Source organism: Sphaerodactylus townsendi, linkage group LG02 (assembly GCF_021028975.2).
Source record: "Sphaerodactylus townsendi isolate TG3544 linkage group LG02, MPM_Stown_v2.3, whole genome shotgun sequence".
In the NCBI taxonomy this organism is placed as follows: domain Eukaryota; kingdom Metazoa; phylum Chordata; class Lepidosauria; order Squamata; family Sphaerodactylidae; genus Sphaerodactylus; species Sphaerodactylus townsendi.
Window position 1 is genome coordinate 82,725,854 of NC_059426.1, and position 23,301 is coordinate 82,749,154.

The 23,301-nt window shown below is 43.2% G+C and overlaps 1 protein-coding gene across 1 annotated transcript in view; it reads left to right on the forward strand.

Annotated features, from left to right (window-relative positions):
- Positions 1 to 23,301, forward strand: part of SLC22A18 (solute carrier family 22 member 18) — a 106,715-nt gene that overhangs the window by 82,037 nt on the left and 1,377 nt on the right. Inside the window, exons 9-10 of the mRNA XM_048485458.1 lie at positions 12,366 to 12,467; positions 17,871 to 17,991. Coding sequence (XP_048341415.1) covers positions 12,366 to 12,467; positions 17,871 to 17,991 — 223 coding nt within the window. The remainder of the gene's footprint in view (positions 1 to 12,365; positions 12,468 to 17,870; positions 17,992 to 23,301) is intronic.

Sequence of the window (23,301 nt, forward strand, 5' to 3'; positions counted from 1 at the left end):
CACATCAAACGCCGCGTAAGATCTAATAATACCAGCAGCGCCGATCCGCTTCGGGTCAAGCTGCATATTATCGGAGCGTATCTGTGACGGGCGACGAGAACGGTCTCCGGCCCCATGCCCAGCACGGAAGCCGGACTGAAGGTCAAAAGCCAATGCGTCCTCCAGGAAACCCTGAAGCTGCTCCAACACCACTCTCTCAATTACCTTCCCTAGAAAACGAAAGATTCGAGATGGGGCGGTAATTGGCCAGATCTTGGATCTAATGGTCTTTTAAGAGCATGGACCACTGCCTCCTTCAACCCACCAGGAAAGACTCCTTGCTCAAGGGAGCCATTGATAATATTCAACAGGTGGTCGAAGCTCCTCCCGCAAACTTTAACAAGCCAGGAGGGGCACGGATCCAGAGGACAGGTAGTAGGTCTAACAGCAGCCAGGGCCCTGTCAACAGCGGCTTCAGAGAGCAGGGCAAACCGGGCCAAACAAGGGCCAGAAGACGACAAGGGAGCCTCCAGTTCACTAATTGTAGTCAAAGTAGCGGGAAGGTCCTGGCGGAGCGACGGACTTTATCTGCTAAAAAGCTCATAAATGCCTCTACAGCTAATAGCCAATTGATCATTTGTGGACCCTGAGGTAGAGAGGTCAAAGACCAATCATAATGGAACAATTGTGCCGGGCGAGAGCTCGCGAGACGCCGAGAGAGGAGGAGAAGAAAGCTCTCTTCGCCTCCTTCATCGCCAACTCATAGGCCTTCATAAACGTCCTATAAGATGTTCGCAGTCGCCCACACTTAGACTTCCTCCACTTCCGCTCTAGACGTCTGAGTTCTCATTTCATCTGGCGTAACTCCTCGGTATACCAGGGGGCCAGCCGAGAACGTGGACGCAGAGGTCGCCGGGGAGCAACTATTTCGATGGCATTGGCAAGATGGGAATTACAATCTGCCACCTGCTCATCGAGTGTGCCGGCAGGTTCAGGTTCCCGCAGAACATTCAGGAAACCAATTGGATCCATAAGTCTCCGCGGGCGGACATAAATCAGTCCGTCGCCTAGACAGGGATGGTGGGGCATGTCCACCCGAACCTTCAGGGCATAATGGTCGGACCATGGCACTCTGTCAATAGAGGATACGGCCATATCAACCCCTGAACCAAAGACCAAATCCAGAGTGTGACCGGCCTCATGAGTGGGGCCAGAGTTCATCAAGGAGAGGCCTAGTGCCGCCATGGATGACACCAGGTCCAAGAGTTATTGCTGTACAAGAGGTAGTGTCGACATGGGACATTGAAGTCACCCAAGACAACCAGTCTGGGAAACCGCAATGCCCAGTCAGCCACCACCTCTAGCTACTGCAGCAGGCCGCCTCCTGGTGCGCTAGGCGACCGGTACACCAGGAGGACGGCCAACCTCTCCGGGGCCAACCACTCCAGGCCGACACACTCCATGCCAATGATCTCTGGGACAGGGGCAGCCCTAAAGGGGATAGAATCTCAGATGAACAATGCGACAATCACTCGGCCCTGTGTTCGAGACTGGTGGAGGCACGCTGAAACCTGGGGTGTAACCTCGGGCAAGGCAACAGTCTCGCCTTCAAGGCACTCCAGGTTTCAGTGACACAGGCCAGGTCCATCTGTAGCTCTCCGAGAAAGTCCCGGAGTACTGTGGTCTTATTATTGATGGACCTGGCATTAATCAACACCAGGGACGAAGCAGGGTGTCTCTGAGCTCTGCCACCCTCATGCATTGGGATAGGACGGAGGTCAGAAGGCGAGCGAGCATAGCCGTATCTCGACCGCCTTCTCTCATACGGCCATATTTATTTATTTATTCTATTCATAGTCCACCTTTCTCATCTTACAATCATTGTGCATATGGACAAAGTTAAAGGGAGGGATGTACTTGGAAAATAAACAGTTTCCCAATTGGCAAACCCAATGTTGGACTTTATCACTTTCAGAAATTCTGATTTCCAAATCATGCTTTGAGGATTAATAATGTGCAAATTGTGTTGAGGTAGTTAGTAGAAGTAAATGCAGTTTTGAGTATAATTTTTAACTTATAACCTTCTCCTCTCCCCTCTCTTTTTGTTGGTGATTGGATCCCTCCTAGTTTTATTATTGTGGGGCTATCAGTTCAGGCCATCCTCCAGATAGGAATTTAGAATGTGTGCGAATTGTAGGAATTGACTGATATTTTAGTGAACATCTAATGTAATCTATAGTTTTAAATGTATGTATGCTATATATTGTGTGTATTGAAATTCTGATGTGAACTGCCCTGAGCCCAGTTCACAAGGGGAGAGCAGAATATAAATAAAAAGTTCATTCATTCATAAAAATCCTTACATCTCACAAAGTTTTTTAAAAAGCTATAAGAGCTTAAACATGCCAGCTCTTGCAGACCTTTCCAGTTTGTCTCTCTCTGTGTGAAGATGTGTGTGTATGCAAAACTTGATGGATTAGCTGTTAATAAGTGCTTTCATGGTACCTTCTAAGGCTGGCTGGCTTCCTTCCTAACAGGCGATTTAAGTTTATCTCTGCTGTGTATTTTCTTACCTTCAGATCTAAAAATACCACTTGAATGTATTGACAGTAACCATTGTTAATGGCTCATGAAGGGAAGAAAGTCAGATTTCCCTGTTTGAATGTATTTACTGGGAGTTTCCAATTAAATATTTCCACTGCAGGTTCAGAGGCTTATCTGTCTTTGAAAGAAGACAAAGACAAAGTTGTTTCACCTGCAGCTTGTGCACACAGTCATGGGCGGCTCTTGCAAACTATTTCCTTCCTCTTTTGTATATTGATGACAGAACAGATTCCAGTTTAGGTAAAGAGTCTTCTGTTCACACTACTTCAAACAAGGTCAAGTTACAAAGACAAGCACAGCACCGAACTAGGGAACAGGAGGCTCAGGCAGCATCCATTTGGAAACTTTGGAATAGGGACGGGGAGGGGTGAAGATTGCTCCAAATCCCACTAAGTGTCCAAATCCAGAAAAGGGGGGGCGGGTAGAGCAACATCCAGAAGTTGGTCTACAGTGAGTCCCTAGCCTGTAATTCTTGTATGCACAAGCAAAGCTGTGTGAAGGCATTTGCCTAGAAAACAGGCTATTTCAATGAGAAAACCAAACGAGTTTCATCTCAGTTTGTCTTGATTTCATTACAATATTTCAGCATTCAATAGTGTTTGCATAAAAGTCAAATCCCATGATTAAGGTTCCACCACTACTTTTCAAATTATGCTCCACTTATATGCTTCTTCCATGTTTGATTATAAAGGACTTTTATTTTTATTTTTGAAAATGAGGTTTCAGGGATTGTTTATTTAAGGAGAACAGCATTTGGATGGAGGGAAATATTACTGTTTTATTTACAACATTTTATGCTGGCCTGTCCACTCAGAGTTCGCACAACAGCAAATATAGCAACATTAAAATATAAAATTCTATAAAATTCTTTAATCCTTTCCTCCCCTGCCATTTTCTTCCTGGGGAAAAACACACACACACACACACCCAAGCTGCTTTTATTCTTGTTTAGGAAATCTTACAGGTACCCATATTATTTTCTGGGGGGGGGGGGGGGAATTGCTCAGCATAAATAACTACTGTAATTTAAAAAGATTAAAATATGGAAACAAAAGGCTTAACACTTATATATGTTGTGCTGTACTACTTGCATTGTTTTAAAGTTTGTGATTTGCCTTGAATTTCAGTGAGAATGACAGACTATAAAGTAAATAAAACTCCCCCCTTCCCCATGCAGTTATCTTCCTTGACAAAGCAATCCAGAAGGCTGCATTTGCAGCAGGAAAAAATATATCATTTCAAATAAACACAGAAGAAAGGAAAGAAATAACTGAGTTCTTGATGATTTTGAAAACTTAACTATACCACCTGTTTGAATGGCATGTCTTCCATGCTGAATTTTCTGCAGTTTGCCTCTGTTGAGGAGCTGGTATGCTGAAAGTGTCAGGAAGTCTTTGGTGGAAAAGCCACTTCAGCCATGACTTCACTTTGTGGCCTAAGGCAAGCCACACTCTCTCATACTCACTCTCATCATTAACATAATCAACCCATCTCCCACACTTTAAAGCTATGGTAAGAATGACTAAGAGCAATCTTATCTGCTGCTATAACACAGGTATTAAATTGACATTTCCTGCAATACTTGTCAAGGGCAGATGGGCATTCTTAAAAGGCACGTGCTAAGAAATCTTGGTTGGCCATAGGTTCCCAGCACTTGTTTCTTGCATGTTTACATATATCTGCCCTTCGTGCTTTACATACAGAAAAGGCCAGATTATACGGATGTAGTTATTGCAGTAATGAAGAGACTCTAAGTTTTTTTACATTTAGGGGAAACGCTAACTCCCATGGGTAGCTCCCACCATGTGAATCAAAAATCCACACAATATGGCTACCTGGAGCTGTGATAAAATTTTCCTGGAAACACAGGCTTTGCAGAAACATATGAAAATGTAAAAAGGGGGAGGTTGTTTTTTTTTAACCAATCCTTAAAAGTGCAGACATGTAAAAAAAAATCTTAACCCTGGGATGTTCTTTCATCCTTTGGGGAAGGGCTGTTGCTTGGTGATAGAAGAGTTTAGATTTATATCTCCCCTTTCTCTCCTGTAGGAGACTCAAAGGGGCTTACAATCTCCTTGCCCTTCCCCCCTCACAACAAACACCCTGTGAGGTAGGTGGGGCTGAGAGAGCTCAGAAGAGCTGTGACTAGCCCAAGGTCACCCAGCTGGCGTGTGTGGGAGTGCACAGGCTAATCTGAATTCCCCAGATAAGCCTCCACAGCTCACGCAGCAGAGCTGGGAATCAACCCAGTTCATCCAGATTAGAATGTACCTACTCTTAACCATTATACCACTGCTGCTCCTGTAGAGCATCTGCTTGGCTTGCCAGGGGGCTTAGGTTCAGTCCTTGGCATCTCTAGTTAAAAGGCTCAGGTTGTAGGTGATGCAAAAGTCATCTGTCTAAGACTCTGGAGAGTTGCTGCCAGTCTGAGTAGACAACACAGATTTTAATGCATCAGTTGTCTGAAATACAAATAAGACCTACCCCGAACATAAGCCCTAGCATGATTTTTTGGGATTTTTGGAGGATGCTTGAAATATAAGTCCTACTCCAAAAACAAGCCCTAGTTACAGATCCCCCAATGCAGCTGATCTGGTCACGTGGGGGGGGGGGCAGGAAAAAATAAGACATCCCCTAAAAATAAGCCCTAACACATCTTTTGGAGCAAAAATTAATATAAGACCCTATCTTAGTTTCGGGAAAGCATGGTAGTATAAGGCAGCTTCTTGTGTTCACCCCTAAACCACTCTTCCAGCGGAAGTATGAGACAAGAGTTGCCAGCTTGGGAGAGGATAATTAGATTTACTCTCAATTTGAGTCTTTGCATGTCCCCTTCTTTTATAAAGATTAACAGGCATTATTGAATGTGAAATGGTATAGTATATCTCAATCTTGTCAGATCTTGGATTCTAAACAAGTTTGGTACTTGGATGGGAGGACCACCAAGAGAGACTTTGCAGAAGAAGGCCATGGCAAACCACCTGTCCTTAATCACTTTCCTTGAAACTCATATGGGGTCACCATAAATTGGCTTCAGCTTGACAGCAATTTACACACACATACAATTGGCATTTTCATAATTGTATGTTCTTGAAATCATCTGTCAGTGTGGTTATTATTAGCTAATTGTGGATTGGCACCATGAGAAGGAGGAGTGTGCATTGAGGAGTGCTACTCTTCATGATATCCAAATCTGTATATTAGACTGAAGAAGGTAAATAAAGATTGTGGGCCAAGTGACACCTGGCAAAAGAGGCCCCAAGCACACCTTTCATGCTTCTAAGATGCTCTTCAGGGTATCAAAAGTCTGGTGTTGACCTTATGTGGATCAATAAGAAAAGCCTGGATGACAGAGGCTGCAGCTAAAATACACTGGTTTAGGGTGTATGCTGCTGAGTCAGTATCACTGAGCTAATAAAACATCAGGTAACTGATGTAACCTCCACCCCTTAATGTAATACCTTCTGGATGATTCACGGGAGCTGCCAGTTGAAACCCAGCTGTACCTGTCCTTTAAAGCAGTTATTTGAGGTCCCATTAGATGAACTGGAAAGCTGCAAAATGTGAGTGTTCACTTCTAAAGAAGTGTTTGATACACTTTGTGATACTTAACCACCCTCCATCAAAAAGAGTCACACATTTCTTGTCACTTTGTGCTAATTAAGGTTCCAGAGTATGAGTCTATGTTAGAACATGTCCAGCCTGATTCTGAATAGACATTATTCTGTCTCATCCCACATGATGGCATAGAATTAAACTGACATGGCCAGAGGCCAAGGTTTAGCTATTTTGTAGTAATTTTTCTGTGGTTTGGCTGTGTTCCTGTCACCTATTTTCCTCCCTTTTCCAGTTACTGTCAGGTGGTGTGAATGAAAATGCCAAGGCTGTTTGAGAGTTCACCACACAACCCATTTGAGTTCCTATGAAACTAGGAGCTTGATAAATCATTTTGGTTTGTGATATCTTATTTACATTTGAAGGCTAATGAGGCCCTTATAATAGTGGTAGAAAAAGAAAATGGTGGTGGCAGTGGAGGGGGCGCTCCCACCCCCCAAAAATCCACACTGTGAGATTGCCTAATCTCACCTAATTATAGTGCTTTCCCTGTCACCCAAGGTTAAAATGATTCTACAACTAAAGTGTAATAAAGTGAGGAGAGAAACTCAATGTACTTACCAGAGATCAGCAGACTGCTGTAGAGGCCTGAGAGATGCTAACTGAACTGTGTGGCATCAGGGCTGCTGAATGGCTAGCAAGAACTTCAGCAGACTGTGGCTGCTTCTACATGGTAAGGATTCTCCAGATTGATTTAATTGCCTTACAAATGTAAAGACAAGCACATTGACAATGGCCCTTGCACACAGTACTTTAATGCATATATTCTTCTGCTCTTTCTCTGATTTCTCCACTTATGCTCTGCAGAAACACCTCATTTTACTCTCAGGTTATGGTTGCCATGGATGCTGTGGTGACCCACCAATCCGTTTGTTGTTATTGTTCATGCATGCATAGGTGTCAAACTCGCAGCCCTCCTGATGTTATGGACTACAGTTCCCATCATCCCTTGCCAGCATGATGCTGGCAGAGAATGATGGGAAATGTAGTCCATAACATCTGGAGGGCTGCGAGTTTGATGCCTGTAGAGTTTTAAGGGATCTATTAGAATTTGAAATAGGTAAGTTGCAATCAATAATATTGCATAATAATAGAGTATTCCACCAGCTATCTTGCATTTTCTTCTCTTCATTCTTTTCAGGCAATCAGAATAAAAGCTGCCTCACCTTTCCTCTTATGTCTTCTATTCTAAGGGCTGGAGATATTTTTTTAAGAGGAAATTCAGAGCAACTAAAATAGAACAGAAATACATTCATGCCAATTGATCTTTGTAAGATGAGATCAATTACTGTTGTTTTAAATGCAGCAAGCCCTGCAGTAGCACCATAGAAAAAATATTTGGAAAATAATAACCGTGGCAGGCTAATGGTAAGGAGCTGGGACAGATGCAAGTGGGAGTTCTGCAAAATGTGTACCATTTCTCTCAGGCACATGCAAACATGCTTGGATTGTGTGTTTTTTACAAAAAGATTAAATAATGTATTGAGGACAGAAAAATTAGCACATGACACTGTGCAAATGCAACCCTGTGTTTCCACCACCACTATGCAATGCTCTCTTGTGAAAGCATTAGTTCCCCCTGCCCCCTGCCCCCTCCCCCACTCGCCCAGTAGGGGCTACTGAATGGTAGACGACTTTTCACTTCCAAAGTACTATCTCAGAAGTGGCTGCTGGTCAGAATAAGACAAAGGAACATAAGGACAGTTTAGCTAGATCAGAGGTCTACATATAGCAGCTCTCTGTGCAATAGTAGCAGGTAGAATCCAGCAAGCAGAGGTGCACAATTTTCAGTTATGAATCAGGAGATAGACTCTGAAACTAGAGATAAGCATGATTTTTCTTCACCTCCGGCTAGCTTGTTTTGAGGGAAGTGGCGTCTTCTTGATTCCTTGACAGTATTTAAAATGGTATATTCATGTTGTATGGTACTTCCTTTTTCTGTTTTCTGCTTTCTTACTTCATTTTTCTCTTGTTTAGCATTTTTAAAAAACTGGATTTACTTCCCATTGTCCCAGAATATGACATTAAGACAGATAAATAGAAACCTCTTTGCAGCCATGGGAAGGTAATGATTATTTTCCATGTCTTTCCAGTTGCCACAGTATAGATAGCTGGAGATTGGTTGTATCAGAGGTGTAGCTAGGAAAAATATGAGTTTTGCACCCCCCTCCCCCCCTCCCATAGGCGACTGTCCTCTCCCACCAGTACCAAACAATGATTTTTGCACCAGGTCATTTCAAAGTCATGATCACATTATAGAACATGCCTCAACTCACAAATCTGAACACAACAATGTGTTAGCACCCCCACTCCTCCACAGCGGAAATAAAAAAATTTGACGTTTTCAAAATGCTTTCAAAATGTTTTATTACTGTGGTGAAAAAAAATATAAAAATAAAATAAAAGGACCCAAAAAGTCCCTTCCAAGTGGCTTTCATTTGTTTTCCTATAAGACACTCCAGGGTGGAAGCAGCATCAGGCTTGGTATATATGCAGAGACTGAGGTATTAACTTTAAACTTTTACACAAAAGCCCTTGAAATATAGAAGGGATTTCAACAATTGGTACAAAATCGGGGTGTAGGGAAGAGAGATAGGGAGTTCTCAAATTGCCTAGGGGAAAAACCCTAAGCAGAAAAGTCGATTCGCACAGAGTATCAAAAATGCTGCCAAAAAAAGATTTTAAAAACATGGCCAAAATCCATAGGTTTCAAGAGATTGTTCTAGCAACATGCCATGTACTAAGTGCCTTTTTTTTTAGGGAGCAAACACCAATCCTTCAGGAACTTAATTCTGTCCTATCTAGTAGCACACATACAATAAGCAATTTGTAATTCCCTAAAGACTGTGCCAGAGAGGCTTGCTGGGGATAGGTGGGAAGGTTGGGAGAGCTTGCTCTGCCCATGCATTCTGTGATCCATGGCCAGGGAGGCTTTCTGGGGGTGGGAAGGATGGGAGAGCTTGCTCTGCCCATGGATCCTGTGATCCATAGGCAGGGAGGCTTGCTGGCCTGAGGAAAATGGTGCCCGGGACAACACCTGCTCCTGGTGCCCCCCACACCACACCACTTACCTTAGCCAGCGGTGGTCCCAGGCGGGGGCGGGCAGAAGCAGCTGCCTCTGCTGAGCAAGGCGGGGCCAAGGGGTGTTCGCCAGGCTTGGCAGGGTGGGACCACACCAAGAGGGGAAAGAGAAGAGGTGTGGGGGCAATTTTCCACACACACCCCACGTGACCCAACGGGGCTGCCCGGGGCATTTGTCCCCAGGGTGCCCCGTGGTGACTCCATCTCTGGGTTGGATGCCTTGGAATGGTCAACATTCTGATGGATCAGTGATACCTGTATTTGGGGCATTACATATCTGAAGCCTAAAAACCAGAACTGGCATGAATTGCAGCAATCACCCAAGACTTTGAACATTATCCTTCCTCTGGGCACTGTATGTCCCCAGCACATGACTCCCATTGGGAGATTCAGTACTGATCAGATGAGTTGGCAACCACAGGACAGTGCTACATCATTCTCATCTCTGCCTGGCAAGCCTCCTCTCCCCTGTTTCTTTCCCTCCCTGAAGCCTCTGTGCCCACAGCCATAACCTTCAAGTCTGTACATAGATGAGATAAATGATGGATGTGGATTCTCACCCACTCAATTCACAGCCTTGACTTTGCATTTTCCTATTCTTCATTTGCTAGCCAGTTGGGACACCTGGCTCCTTTCCACATTATGTTTTTCCTGTGCAGAGGTAATTGCAGGGTGTCAAGTATCCACTGTGTGCCCACTTCCCCACTATCGCCTTCCAACAGACATATGTACAGGCAATCAACTTCAGACAGCATCTGGGTTGCTCTGCTGTAGAAATCATTCAAAGAGGGGCCTGATTGTACTGAAGCCATTTCTGGGAACCCGTTAGTAAAATTTCAGTCTCCTCTGTACAGACAACCAGTGGCAGAAGGGAGTGGTGTCTTGAGGTTGGATAGTGACAGTGCCATTTTGATTAAATTAAGACTTCAGTATGGCACAGCTAGATGGCATGTCCACAAACAATTTAGAGGTGTAATTTGCATATTTGGATGCATAAAACCATCTGGAAAATCTTCAAAACGGAGATATGTTCTGCTGCTGTTCACCATTTAGCACCCCCAATCCTCCAATAAACATAGCTGGATAAGAAGAATTCACTGGTGTCACGTGGCAGGGGAGTGTACAGCTTTTATTTAATGTTAAAAAATGTAATGAAACTTTTAGAAAGAAGGCTTCCCAAACATACAAGAGGGGAGTGGTGTTTCTCATCAGACACTGATTACAACATCCCCAAAGTGTGGCAACACAGACTTGTGCAACTAAATTCCATGCAACAAACACCGGCAGGAGCAACCAGGAAGTTTCTCATGGCCTTGGCTGTCCTTTATGTCATGTCATCCCTAAGGCTTGGCTAGCAGGGGCATCTGCCTTTTGAACTCTAGTAGTATCCATCCAGACTAGCGAGTTTGTCTAAGGATCTCAAGGCGGGGGGGGGGGGGGGGGGGAGAATCTAATTAAACCAAAAGCAGTATAATTAATTAATGTAAAATGAAATGGTACACCCCATAGAAAATGTGTGCATTTAAGTACTGCTGTTCCTCCAAATAGCTCAAAAAGACTTACAGGCTGTTCTCAGCCCAATAGTGCATAACCATCTCTGAAGCAGCAGAACTGTGAGGGACTTCCAAGCTCTTCTCCAGAGATTAGAGTTTGCAATGATTTTCATTGTCCACTCCCCCCCCTTTTCTTCCTCTTCCCCCAGGTAGTTATATCTGCCCCTGAACTGGGGGGGTGGGGGGAGAGGCAATTTTATTGTGTTCTGTTATTGATCCTTTTGCAACTGGACTCTTTGATGTATTTTAATGTGGCTGACATTTTATTGCTTCTTTGTTATCAATCAACTGATATGTTTTATTGCTTTAACTGCAGAAAATTGGTTGCTGCCTCAGTAGCTATGCATCACCAGAATGCAGGGTGTACTTACGTTCAATAAACAAAGCCCCTTAAGGTGTTTGAAGCCTAACTAAATGTTTCTTGCGAAGATAACTAAACTCTGATAGCCTGTAATTAGAAGAAGGTTCAGGAGGAATTTGAAGAATAAGCTGATTTACAGAGTTTAGAGTGAAAAAACAGGTAGAAGACTTAACCCTTCTCTTGCCTGCTACTTCTTTGCTTGAAAATGCCCCCTCCAGCCATGCATTTAGAATTGTTAGAGGGGTAACATAATAGCTTGGAGAGTAATTTGAAGTGGAGAAGCAGCTCTCATTCACTCACTCGCGTGCGTGCATGTGCACGCACACACACTCACACACACAGAATTCTTTCCTGTTTTCTTCTGAAGCAAAAAGGAGTCACCTGCTTCTCATTACTTGTGTGTAATGTTTTGTTAGACTTTCAGTCTCAATAAATCCTCAATTCCATGTATCAAAAGGAAAAATGAAGGGAAACATTAAAATAAAGTCAAGGCACTTTTTAGGTTGGTAACAATTATGAGTAGGCAATTGCAAACCCTTGCTGTTAGTCTCTTGTCTTGAAACCCTAAAGGGTTGCTGTAACTTGGCTGTAATTTGTTGGCACTTTCCACCACAACAATAGTTATTGGTTGCTTGTTCACAGTGGTGATTTCTGTTAAAATGCAGAGGAATTTGCTGTGGTAATGGTGCTTCTGGGTGGATTTTTTCATCTGTTCTCCATTTTTATTCTGTTCTCCCCTGCCAGCCACCAGTAGCTATATCATGACAGTATAATGCTGCTACGGTGACATACTGACTGCTGGTTTTTTAAAAGGCAGAAGGCAGATTTTTAAAAGACAGAGGCAGGAAGGAAATGGCATGTGTGAAAGGAAGTGAAAGAGGACATGGCGCTGGATGTGGGCAGGGAACCAAAACTCCCTTCAAGTACAGTATTTTAGGAAAGATTGTACCAAAGAAGGTTTAGGGAAAATATAGCAAAACCAGGAAAATAAAGAAGGTGGGCAACTACACAACAACGTCATGTGGAAGCTCTCCAAAACACGCTACTGTTTGGTGAGGAGCATGATGTGAAACCTCTGGTGGAAGCCAGAGTTTTCAATGTTGGCTTATATTTTGACCTTTAAATCACCTGAGTATTTGACATTGTCGGTGTATCTATTCTTTCCTTTATAGGCTTTCCAGGGTTTAGTAATTGGTCAATTAACTAGTCGCTATACAGAGCGGACCTTGCTTATGCTGAGTGTCTCTGTCTTCAGTGGAGTGGGCCTTGCTATGGTAAGTTCTCACATTAGGTTAAACTAGCTGATGTTACAGTTCGTGACTTGGGTTGATTATACACTGGTGCCCTACCCTGCAGTGAACATATGATTTCTGTGAAGCAGAGATTCTTGTACTGAAACCATCCTTGACATCTCACAGTTAGCAAGAGTGGGGAAACTGTGATACTTCCTCCCCCACACCTCTCAGGGATTGATGGCCACCTTAAAATACAAAAACCACAAAGGCAGCCTTCACAATATCAATATAGGCAATATTGGTATTTAAAGGTTAATATTGATCTTTCTTTTTGACTGGAGGCAGACTGGAAATGAGGGCAGGTGAGACTTTTGACTGGAGCAATGTTTGCGAGCCACACGGCAGACAATGAGGAAGCTCCTTGTGTTTAAACAGGGAAATATGAGGAGACCCCACTGCAGAGGGACTGTGAGGCTAGGAGTGCCATAGAAAGCACTCCATGCATGATTGGCCTTGATGACTTGCAGCTGTAGGGTTGGATCAAGACTAAAATTTTCATGGGTGGAAGGATTTCCATTCATTATTTTCCTGCCAGCCCCACTGCTGTGGCAGCCTGAAATGCCCCCAAGAATCTTGTTCCTAAGAGTTCCCTTTCCTCCAAGAGTAAGATTTTCTGTAGCGTTTTGGGCTGCCATGAGAGGCAGGAAAATTGCCCTCTGTGAATAGAAATTATTTCCCTGCAAATACATCTAGTCTGAAGCCAAGACATATATATTATGTAGTGGGTTTGAGGTAATTTGAGTTGATATATTTAGAATATTTGTGTGATATGATGTTAGTATTAGTTTATTAATATGTGCAACAGTCATTTGTTGTGTTGCAGTTATCAGTTGTTGAAGATTAATGACCTAACTAGTCTTTGGTGGTTCAAAAATATAAACACATCTGGGTTTTGTTTGATGATGTCTCCTGAAATCTGAGGAAAATATTGCTCTACTAAATGCCAAAATAGAGTCTGACTTGGCTCAAAATGCTTATTTGAAAGCTACTAGGAATTAATATTTTGAGTTTCTGACAGCATCAATTCATTCAGAATAATTCAGAATAGAGCTCCAGACCATACAGTCATGTCCAGACACAATACTGTCACCTTTAGGAATAGCAATGAAGTTATGAAGTAACAATGACAATGTTCTAATGTCTTTCATCATCCTCAGTTGTAGCAGATGCTGCATTGTGATTGGTTGATTAGTAAAAGTCAGCAGCTGGATGATAAAAAGCCTCTGGTTCCTGAGTTCTATCGAGTAGTTCTAGAAAACCATTTGTGGCATGTACTCATCTGTCTTGTGACAGAAGCTAAGAAAGTTGTAAAACCCTGACATCATTCTTCCCTCAGAAGAAATCCACAGGGCAATCATTGGGGGCTGAGGTTATTATTTTTGTTCTTTGGGTGAGAGATCCTTCTGGCTGTAGATCACACAGATTCCTGTAGGACCTTGGGGAAGGAGAAGACTACAAATTAATTAGATGACCAGGATGAAGGTGCAGTGAAAACACTCACATCTTCTCTAAACATCTCAGTTCACACTAGATCCCTTCTCTCCCATGAGTGTTGCTGTCTAGGGCCAAACTAGACATGATGGTGTCTATGAAGCTGACCTGTGGAGCCACCAACATTATTTTAAAATGTTATGAGGACAGTACTGTGAACTGAGGTTTTCTTGTTGTGTTCTTGTCTCACCCACCCATGCCTTTTCAAGTTCTGAAACAACTGTGTGGTTGTGTGTGGATCTGTGTGTGTGCACAACCATTTTGGCACTTGAAAGGGCATGCGGGAGGGGATCAATAAGAGTTCTTCAGCCTACCAGGCCCTCACAGCATTTTTAAATCATGTCAAGTTTACGAGGTCTCTGCACCAACCAGATGCATCAATTTTTGTACAACTAGGACAAACAAGATGGATGAACTCGTTTATGCATCCCAGAAGAAATTTTACAAAAGCTTACATTGGTAGAGAGGGAAGGTAAGGGAAACAAAAGGGAGGAAGGATGTAGAAAGGCTAGGGAATGTTCAAAAATTTTTGAAATAGAAATCATACAATAAACAAAAATTTTAAACAGTTTACATCAGAAGCCTGCAATTTGCAGTCTTAAAATGGAATGCGGCATGCTATTGCAGACTTAACAGAATTATATGGTATTGAATGTAAGGTAGATTTCAAGACACACTGAAGGCTGACATAGAGGTATCTTTACATGAATGCATGCTAAGGATCAGGGACTTGCAAGCATTACCTGTAAAAATTACATTGCTGCAGAAAGTGTCCCAGTAGTATATAGTCCTGGGACATATATAATTCTGAGGGATCTTGAGTGAAGGGAAAGAATAACTACAGTAGATACATTGCTAACTTAGTGTACTATGATATACTACCAGGCGTTTTGTGTGAATCTGTGGCATGCTGCTTGTGAAATGTCCTGTGACCCAGATGGCTGCCCCGTGGACATTGATTTGCATTCCAAACTACAATTCCTTTCAGAGCTGTCCTGTGAAAATTTTGCTAAACATAATCTGAGAAAAAAAGAATCTCCTGGTGAGTGTCAGATAGTTGGAAGCAAGATATTTGGATTATCACTCAACTGGGAGTTTGATTTCTTACCGTTTGACTATACCTACAAGTGAGCAGCTTTTGAGTGCTCCTGCTTGGATGAGGCTTGCATGATATGAGTAGTTTGGATACCTTTCTATTAGACTGATCATCTATTTCCAAGCCTGTACTCCTTTATGTGTAATTCTTGATGTTTCTTGCAATGCTGCTTATTTTGGGATTGAGTTCACATGATATAATGATAGAGAGTATTCTGGTTTTGCACTTTGCACACTTGTCACTTTATTGCACTTTTCTATACATTAAATCACTTATCACTTTATGTTCTTTCAATCTATATAGCAGCTCAGATACGGTGGTTTTTGTCTTCATTGCCACCACACCTGCACACTCTATGCATCTTAGGGACTGGCTTCGACATTTGCCATTGAAAGTACATCATACTTTAGGACAAATATTGATTTGAAATATTTAAATTCTTCCTTTTCATCCAATCATGATCCCCAGGGTGATGAACATAAAAGCATTAAAACATTTGCATAATTAAAGAGAACATTTAAAATTATAAAATGATTCAGTAAAGGTATATGAACACCAAAACCAAGGAGGAGATATGTTTTGGGGGTATGCCAAAGTAAACAAAAAAAAGGCTTCACCCACTGGTGAAGAAATACCAATAGAGAGAAATAGACGAACCTCCCTTGCGAGAGTGCCAGAGTTTTAATGCCACAACTGGGAAGGCATTCTCAAGTTGACGCTCATCTAACTTCAGATGGCAGGCCAACCAAAGCAGAGCCTCCAAAGATGACTGGAGTGTATGGGCAGGATAGTATGTGAGAAGGTCATCCTTGAGGTATGTTGATCCCAATGCACACAGGGCATTAAAGGCCCTTGAATTGAGCCTGGAAATGGTAAATGGATCAAGACTGGAGTGATAAGGTCCCTACAACTCACCCCAGTCAGCACTTTGGCAACAGCATTCTATATCAGTTGTAGCACCTGGACTTTCTTCAAGAGCAGCCCCACATAAAGTTCATTGCAGTGATCTAGTCTAGATTTTACCACAGCATCCACCACAGTGGCAAGAGCTTTTCTGCCCAGGAAGGGCCACAGCTGGCTCACCAACCAAAACTGCTACAAGGCATTTCTGGCTACTGCTGGCATCTATCACCTAATTTTTTTTAAATGGGTGTATGTGTGTGTTTGCGCACACAGAGAGACATGCAGATAACATGCACATCTTTTCTGTGCTCTTATGAAACTGAAAGTTGACTTGAGGGAGGGTTGTGAATGCATTCATGAAATCACAGCCCATGCCCAAGTATGTATTCAGTGCTTTTGTTTCAGTAATAAATATTGGGATGGAAATCTTTCAGCATTTGTGGTGTAAGAAAACAATTAACTCGCTAATTACATTCACTGATTTCCATATACTGTTTGGAGACCGTCTGACTTACTAAAGCTCACCCCGTTCATTAATTCACTGTTTATTTATTTACATTATTTAGCTAGTGAGCAAACAGGCCTCAGAAGTCCCAGGATTCTGTGTTACATAATGTCAGTTTTGACAAGCATGGTTTTATTTCATTATCTGTGCTGAATATCATCAGCAAATATTCTCTAGGCTCTCTTGGATAAATAAAAAAACATGTTAGCAGAATTGTATTACAGAATTCTTATATGAAGGCCAAGCACGTGCAGCATCCAGTTGTGTGGCCCTATCAATTTTTAAAAAAACTAGAAACAGCCTTAGGAGGTTCCTTGGGGAACTGGGAAGAAAGTTACACACAGTCCCATGCCGCATGGGACTGAGGCAACTACAAAATGAGTCTGGGAACATGTGGCAACAGCAGATTCTGTGAGATATTGAAGAGGGGAGGTTCTTGGTTTTTGCTGTATTAGCACATTTTTATAGTAATCCTTGTTATGATTTGGGTCCCTGAATCCATGGCAAACGGCTTATTTTCTCATGAGTGGGAAAGGCAGAGAGAATAGGAATCTGGAGTCAATGGGAAATGGCCCATTTGGCAGACCTGCCAAGGGGATCTGATGGATGGGCATCATAAAATTTGATCAAGGAGAGAGAGAGGGACCAAGGCTACGGGTTGAGAGTCTCATTGGCAGACAACTGGAGCAGCCCCATGAAGGACAGGATTCCTAACTTTGAATTGAGGTAGAGGTTTTCACCTAAGTAGGCAAAGGTTTTAAAAGGTGAGCTTGTCCTTTGTTCTGGGTTCAAACAGTTTGCCTAGATGCCATGACCAGAGAAATGTGTTTGCTCCATCTGAAGGTGACTGGCATGATGTAACTCAGATATGTATTCTTTTTTTCCTCCCCTTTTATTTCTTTTGTTCATTCAATTGTGCCAAGTACAAAGGTCTGTGATGCATCAAAGCACTGTTGGAGAAAGAAGCAACAGACACTGTCCCTTTTTAAAAACATCAATGACCAGAGTTATTCAGAGCTAGAGTTATTTGGAACCCACTGCTGTCTTCTACTAAAGCTTAATAATGCATTGGCTACTGAAATTCTTGCTTAAATAAAACTACTTGTCCCTTGTTACAAAGCTTGCCAGATGTATAGGCACATGGTAGATGTCCTTTATTTAGGAACACCTATTACCAGTCTTCAGCCTAATTGATTTATTCAGGCATAATGGAGCAGAGACCCTCCTGTTATGTGTTCTGTTGCTCTATTGGACTCTTGGCATTTATGACAACCAAGTACCTGCCTTCCTGAATTTTCCTTTTTGCCCGTAAGGAAGGTAACATTTGTGAATATAATGTATTTCATTGTGCTGTTCTGATGCTTTGCTTCTTTGTCCCATCTCCCAGGCCTTGATGACCAACGTCTTCCAATACTGCATCATTGTATTTCCCATGATTTTTGCCTTTTGTACTTTAGGCATCATTACTGACACCCTTCTGACCAAGTCTGTCCCTCCTTCTGACACTGGTAAGACTTGCTCATGTGCTGGATTTTCTTCTTCCCATTTTCTTACTAAACCTGTTAGATGCTTCACTCAGTTCTGGTTCACTGCCTTCATTTTAAATTGTGAGTTGGCAAGTAGGTGGATCATGCTTTGCCAGGGGACTTTTCTTCTGCCAACCGAGTCTTTAATGCCAAGTCCCAGAATGTTGGCACATCTCACATAATTGGTTTGAGAACAAAAGGTAGTCTATGTTGGGCTTGCATATCTGCCAAGAGAATGAAGGCTGGTTGGCATCAAAGGAGTTTGAATTATAACAATGCTTAAAAGGAAGTCAATGACCCATATTAGTTAACAAGCCAGGTGCACAGAAAGAGGTAGAACCTTGCTGCGTTTCCTGAGATTTAATACTCTCATGGATGGCTTGAAGAAAAAGAGTTTGGATTTATACTCCACTTTTCTCAACCACAAGAACTCTCAAAACAGCTTACAAACTCCTTCCAAGGCTTCCATTTCTCTCCCCACAACAGACACCTTATTAGGTATGAGGGGCTGAGAGAGTTCTGAAGAATTGTAAGTAGCCCAAGGTCATTCAGCAAGCTTCATGTGTAGGAGTGGAGAAACAAACCTGGTTCACCAGATTAGAGGCCACCTGCTCTTAACCACTGTTCCATGCTGTGGTCAGTGCCCTCTGCTTGGTCCTAGATAATGTATTGGTCTCATTGCATTTCATTCAAACACCTAAGGAGCTTGTGGGAGAACACCATCAGACTTGTAGTTATGCAGCATTCAAGCAGAAATGGTGTTCGTGAGAATTCACATCAGGCCTTCACATATGACTACCGTGTATGCTTGTTTGCGGAAGTATGGAACTGCCCATACTTAGATGGCCCAGGCTAGTTTGGATCTTGTCAAATCTTGGAAGCTAAGCAGGGTCAGCCCTGGTTAGTATTTGGTTGGGAGGCGACTAAGGAAGGCCAGGGTTTGCTATGCAGAAGCAGGCCATGGGAACTCACCTCTGAATGTCTCTTCCCATGAAAACCCTACAAGGTCACCTGCTCCTTGATGTTGGCTTCCATTGCCACCATCACATAAGTATCATTTTCACAATCTGTACGTCTACATGAGTGGTATCCAGTAAGTAAGCTGGGCAGTTGCCCTCGCACAGTCCCAAGACATATGCCTGGAAATATCTGTGTTTTATCGAAGAATCCTTGATGAAGAACCTCAAGCTATTCTGGTGCTCATCAATGTCATTGGTTGCAGTTAAATAGGCACATATTTGTGCCCATTAGAATTTTCCTGTAACTCAGGCTAGAAAGAGACAAAGGCTTTCCTGAGAGCTGAAAATAAATCGAAAGAGGAATTGTTGCTAGCAATAGTATCCAAATAGTATCTCTAGCTTTTACATTTTTCAAAAGCCTATAAAATCTTCTTGATCCAAGGTGACAGTGTTACCGCTGCTGCTCGAGTAACAATAAGTGATTTCAGCTCAAGCAAGTGAGGCACAGGAAGCCGGTGTTTCTTCAAGGCAAAGTATTTTATTCGGAAGCGGTGGTGACAGCTCAGGCAGGAGAATCGCCCTCTCGTAACCAAGCACAAGGATTTTTATACACACACATCAAAAGGGGCAAAGGGGCAGGTAAGGGGGCAGGTCCCTTACCGAACACCAATAAAGAACCATCAATACAAAAGAAAGATACAGTTACAACTTTTGTGAATGGGACCACGAAATCCCGCTGTTAAGCGTCTTCCTGCAAGACTTTACAATGGTGCTGAAAGGAGAGTGGAGAAGGTCCATTCATAGAACTAGGTGGGCCTGCTACCGCACCCAGTTACCTCTGTTATCAGACGGGCTATTTCCTTGAGTTATGACCTGAGGCTCCCGCGCCTCAGTTTCACAACAAAAGAAGGTTCAAATTGTCCAATGGTGGTCCCAACACGTTTTCCAATGGCTCGGACATCTGGGTGCTGTCATCAGATTTGATTTGCAAAACCAAAGGGGTCTTTGTCTTTGCTGAGGAGTCAGCTGGGTGTTGATCTAAGCTGAATTCCAAGGCTAACTTCCTTGTCCCTTAATATCAGCTTCTACGAGCTATTGCTTTTACTAACAAACACAAATATCAAAAATAACATTTCTAAACTTAAACATTAGAGAAAAACTTAAAGAGTACAAGCACATATACTTGCAGGCAAGAATATCCTAAATTAACAATAGCACAACCTTAAATCAACTGGAAAACCTAGCTAAAATATAATCCTAGACAATGGGCAAATAGTAAATGCAACACTAAAAGGCTTTCAGTATATCCTAAAAGGGGCAAAGGCAAGCGGGAAACCATGTAAAACATTGGCATAATCACATATATATGTCCTTTGCAAGCCTTATGGAGGCTTATGAACCACACAGGTCTCTGTGTCCTGACCTGGAGCCAGTGTAGTCAGGTAACTCGACTCAGGAAAATATTTTGGCTATTTTCCTGGTGGTAACAACAGTCAGATGAAGAAACAATGTGTGTGTGCCACAAGTGCAGGTATCTCCCTATCTTGCCTTTATCCAGCTTTATGCAGCCTGCCTTCTGCTGTATTTTAGGATATTCCCATGATTATTCTGCCAAGGAAGCTATTTCTGTGAAGCCCCTTTTAAAAATCTCGTGTAAAATTAAGTTTGTGGTTGCTAGGTCAGTTTGAGTTAAGGTCTGGACAACCTCAATCCCTTTAATTCTCACTCAGTACAATATCTCTGGTTTGAAAAGAACAGATTGAGGGGGAGGGGTGGGGAGCAGCATCTGGAACTCAGGGAAGCTTCTTCTCAAAAGGGCTTTTGTGAGTACAATCTAGCCTGCTGTGCTTGTTTCCTGAGCCCACAGGCCCAGCCTTAGTCACACACCAAGGCTAGTTCATCTGCCTCTGTGCTAACTCTAATATGCATTGATTATTAGGTCACAATGCAGAAAGATTTCCAGTGCAAACTCAAGAGCAACAAAATATTGGTAGCCTGACTCAGGAGCAAAGTGCATTCAGAAGATTTTAATGGCACCCCAGTGGAATGAAAAATTACCTGTTACAAATAAGATCTCCCCCCCCCCTTTTTTTAAATTCATACTGTTGTGGTATACTAAACATCAGCATCAATGGTATGGTACATGCAGTAGCTGTAACAAACTGCCGTTTACTGGCACAGGACTGCCTGGAACCTCTGTTGTATTTCTAACAAGGGACATTTGGGGTCTGAACTGGAGCATATACCAGTCTTGAATGTAAGAGTACCAGTTGCATATTCCAGGAGAAAGAGCAGACTCTTTTAGCTCTGAGAAAATAAATTGCTAATCCTGTAAAGTGGGGAAAAAAGGGCTGAGACTTAGAGTAGGTCAGCATGTGCCACTGGAGGGGGTGTGTGTTTAAACTACTTTTGTTATAACTATTTCTAACAATTCCTGCAACATGGTCAACTCCCAAAGTAACACAGCTGTTAAAATGCTTCTACACCCATTTCTTGTTGTTGATACTTGACCCACCCATAGGCTTACTTACACAAATCTCCCTTCTTTATAAATATACACTGTACATGGCCCTTTGAAATCTTTTCATTCATGGCTTTTTGAATAACCTGCTATGAGAGCAAGTTTTGAAGTTTGGTGTGCAGTTATTTCATTAATTTCTTTTCTCATCAGACCATGAGGGATTTTCAGTTTGCAGACTGTCCAGATGACTTAAGGAACGTAAATCAAGGAACTGTCCTGACAGGATGCTTCCAATTACAATATAGCTTTGAAAATGATTCAGGGGAAAAGATCATTAGTCAAATGGCATCTTATCCAGTTATCCTATACTGAATGTTGCCTGGGTCTCAAGACAAATGTTGTTGGGGGTTTATGTGACATTCCCGTCATCCCTGTATTTTGTATTCAGAGCAAACTGTGACGCAATTAGAACAGTTGAAGGGCTTCAGGTATATAACATAGTTGGAATTGCCTATTACCAAGAATACTTTTCTCATCCAGCCAAGGTCTATGCCTTGCAACTCAGCAATCAATTTATATGGTCCTGTCACCAATAGACACCATATTTCCAGTGTTCAACGCTGAATGGGATTGATCACATCTCATTTCTTTTTCCTGTGCAAGAAATTGGAGTAGGGTACAGCAAAATGGAGTAGGGTGACCCCATTATTGCACAAACTCACTAGGAAAATCTCATGCTCATCTTAGGTTAGCTAGAAACAAGCTGTGCTGAACTTGGAGTTTCAGCAATTGGAGGAGAATGAAGCTCTCCCTGGACAACTCTGGGTGGAAATAGCCTACATCCTATTCAATCTGTTTTTAGACAGGCCAGAGCTGTTTATGGAGCTTGGAGAGAGGGGAGTATGCACAGACTGGCAACTTTGGGAGGAAGCTGACTTTCCATGTGCATCTGTAGGACCTGTCTGCTTATTCCAGCTCCCAGAGGCGTATGGGAGTCAAATGGCGCCCCAAGACAAAATCCCCTCCAGGCACCTCCCCCTTGCATGCAGCATGGCATGGTGCCCCGTGAGCCCCACCCTTTCATCCCCCACTTATGAGCTGGTAGGGGCGGGGGATTCTCTCCACTAGTGCAGGGGCAGGAAGAGAAGCCAGCAGGATTTTCTCCCCGTTCCTTCAACCACAGGGCAAGTTCTCATGCCACTGGTGCAGGGGCGGGAAGAGAAGTCTGCAGGCTTTTCTCCCCATTTCTTGCACCCACAGTGCGAGTTCTCACACCACCAGTGCAGGGACGGGAAGAGAAGATGGCAGGCTCCCTGTCCCTGCACTGGCAGTATAAGAGGGGAGGGAAGAGAAGCCGGTAGGCTTTTCTCTTCATTCCTTGTACCTGTGGGGCGAGTTCTTGCGCCGCTGGTGCAGAGGCAGGAAGGCGCCCTGTCCCTGCACTGGCAGGGCAGAGGGACGCCACAGAGCCTGGTCAGACTTTGTCCTCCATCAGCCTCCACCTTCCTTGGCCCTGTCCACATTGTCAAAGAGGATGATGTTGGCGGGGCTGGGGGCGGCTGAAGTCTGACGAGACTCCCTCATCAGACGTTGTCCTCCATCGGCCCCGCCCACATCATCAAAGAGGACGACGTAGGCAGGGCTGGGGATGGCAAAAGTCTCACGAGGCTCTGTGCCTCGTCAGACTTTCGCCTCCCTTGGCCTGACTCTCTGGTCACATGGGGGGCTGATTTTGCGTCATTCCCCATGACCAGAATGATTGCACCCTGGGACCCCATGTCCCTAGGCAGATACGCCTCTGCCAGCTCCGCAAACATTTCTGGCCCAAGTAAAGCTAAAAGACACACCTAGAATTTTTAGCAGTTGACCCAA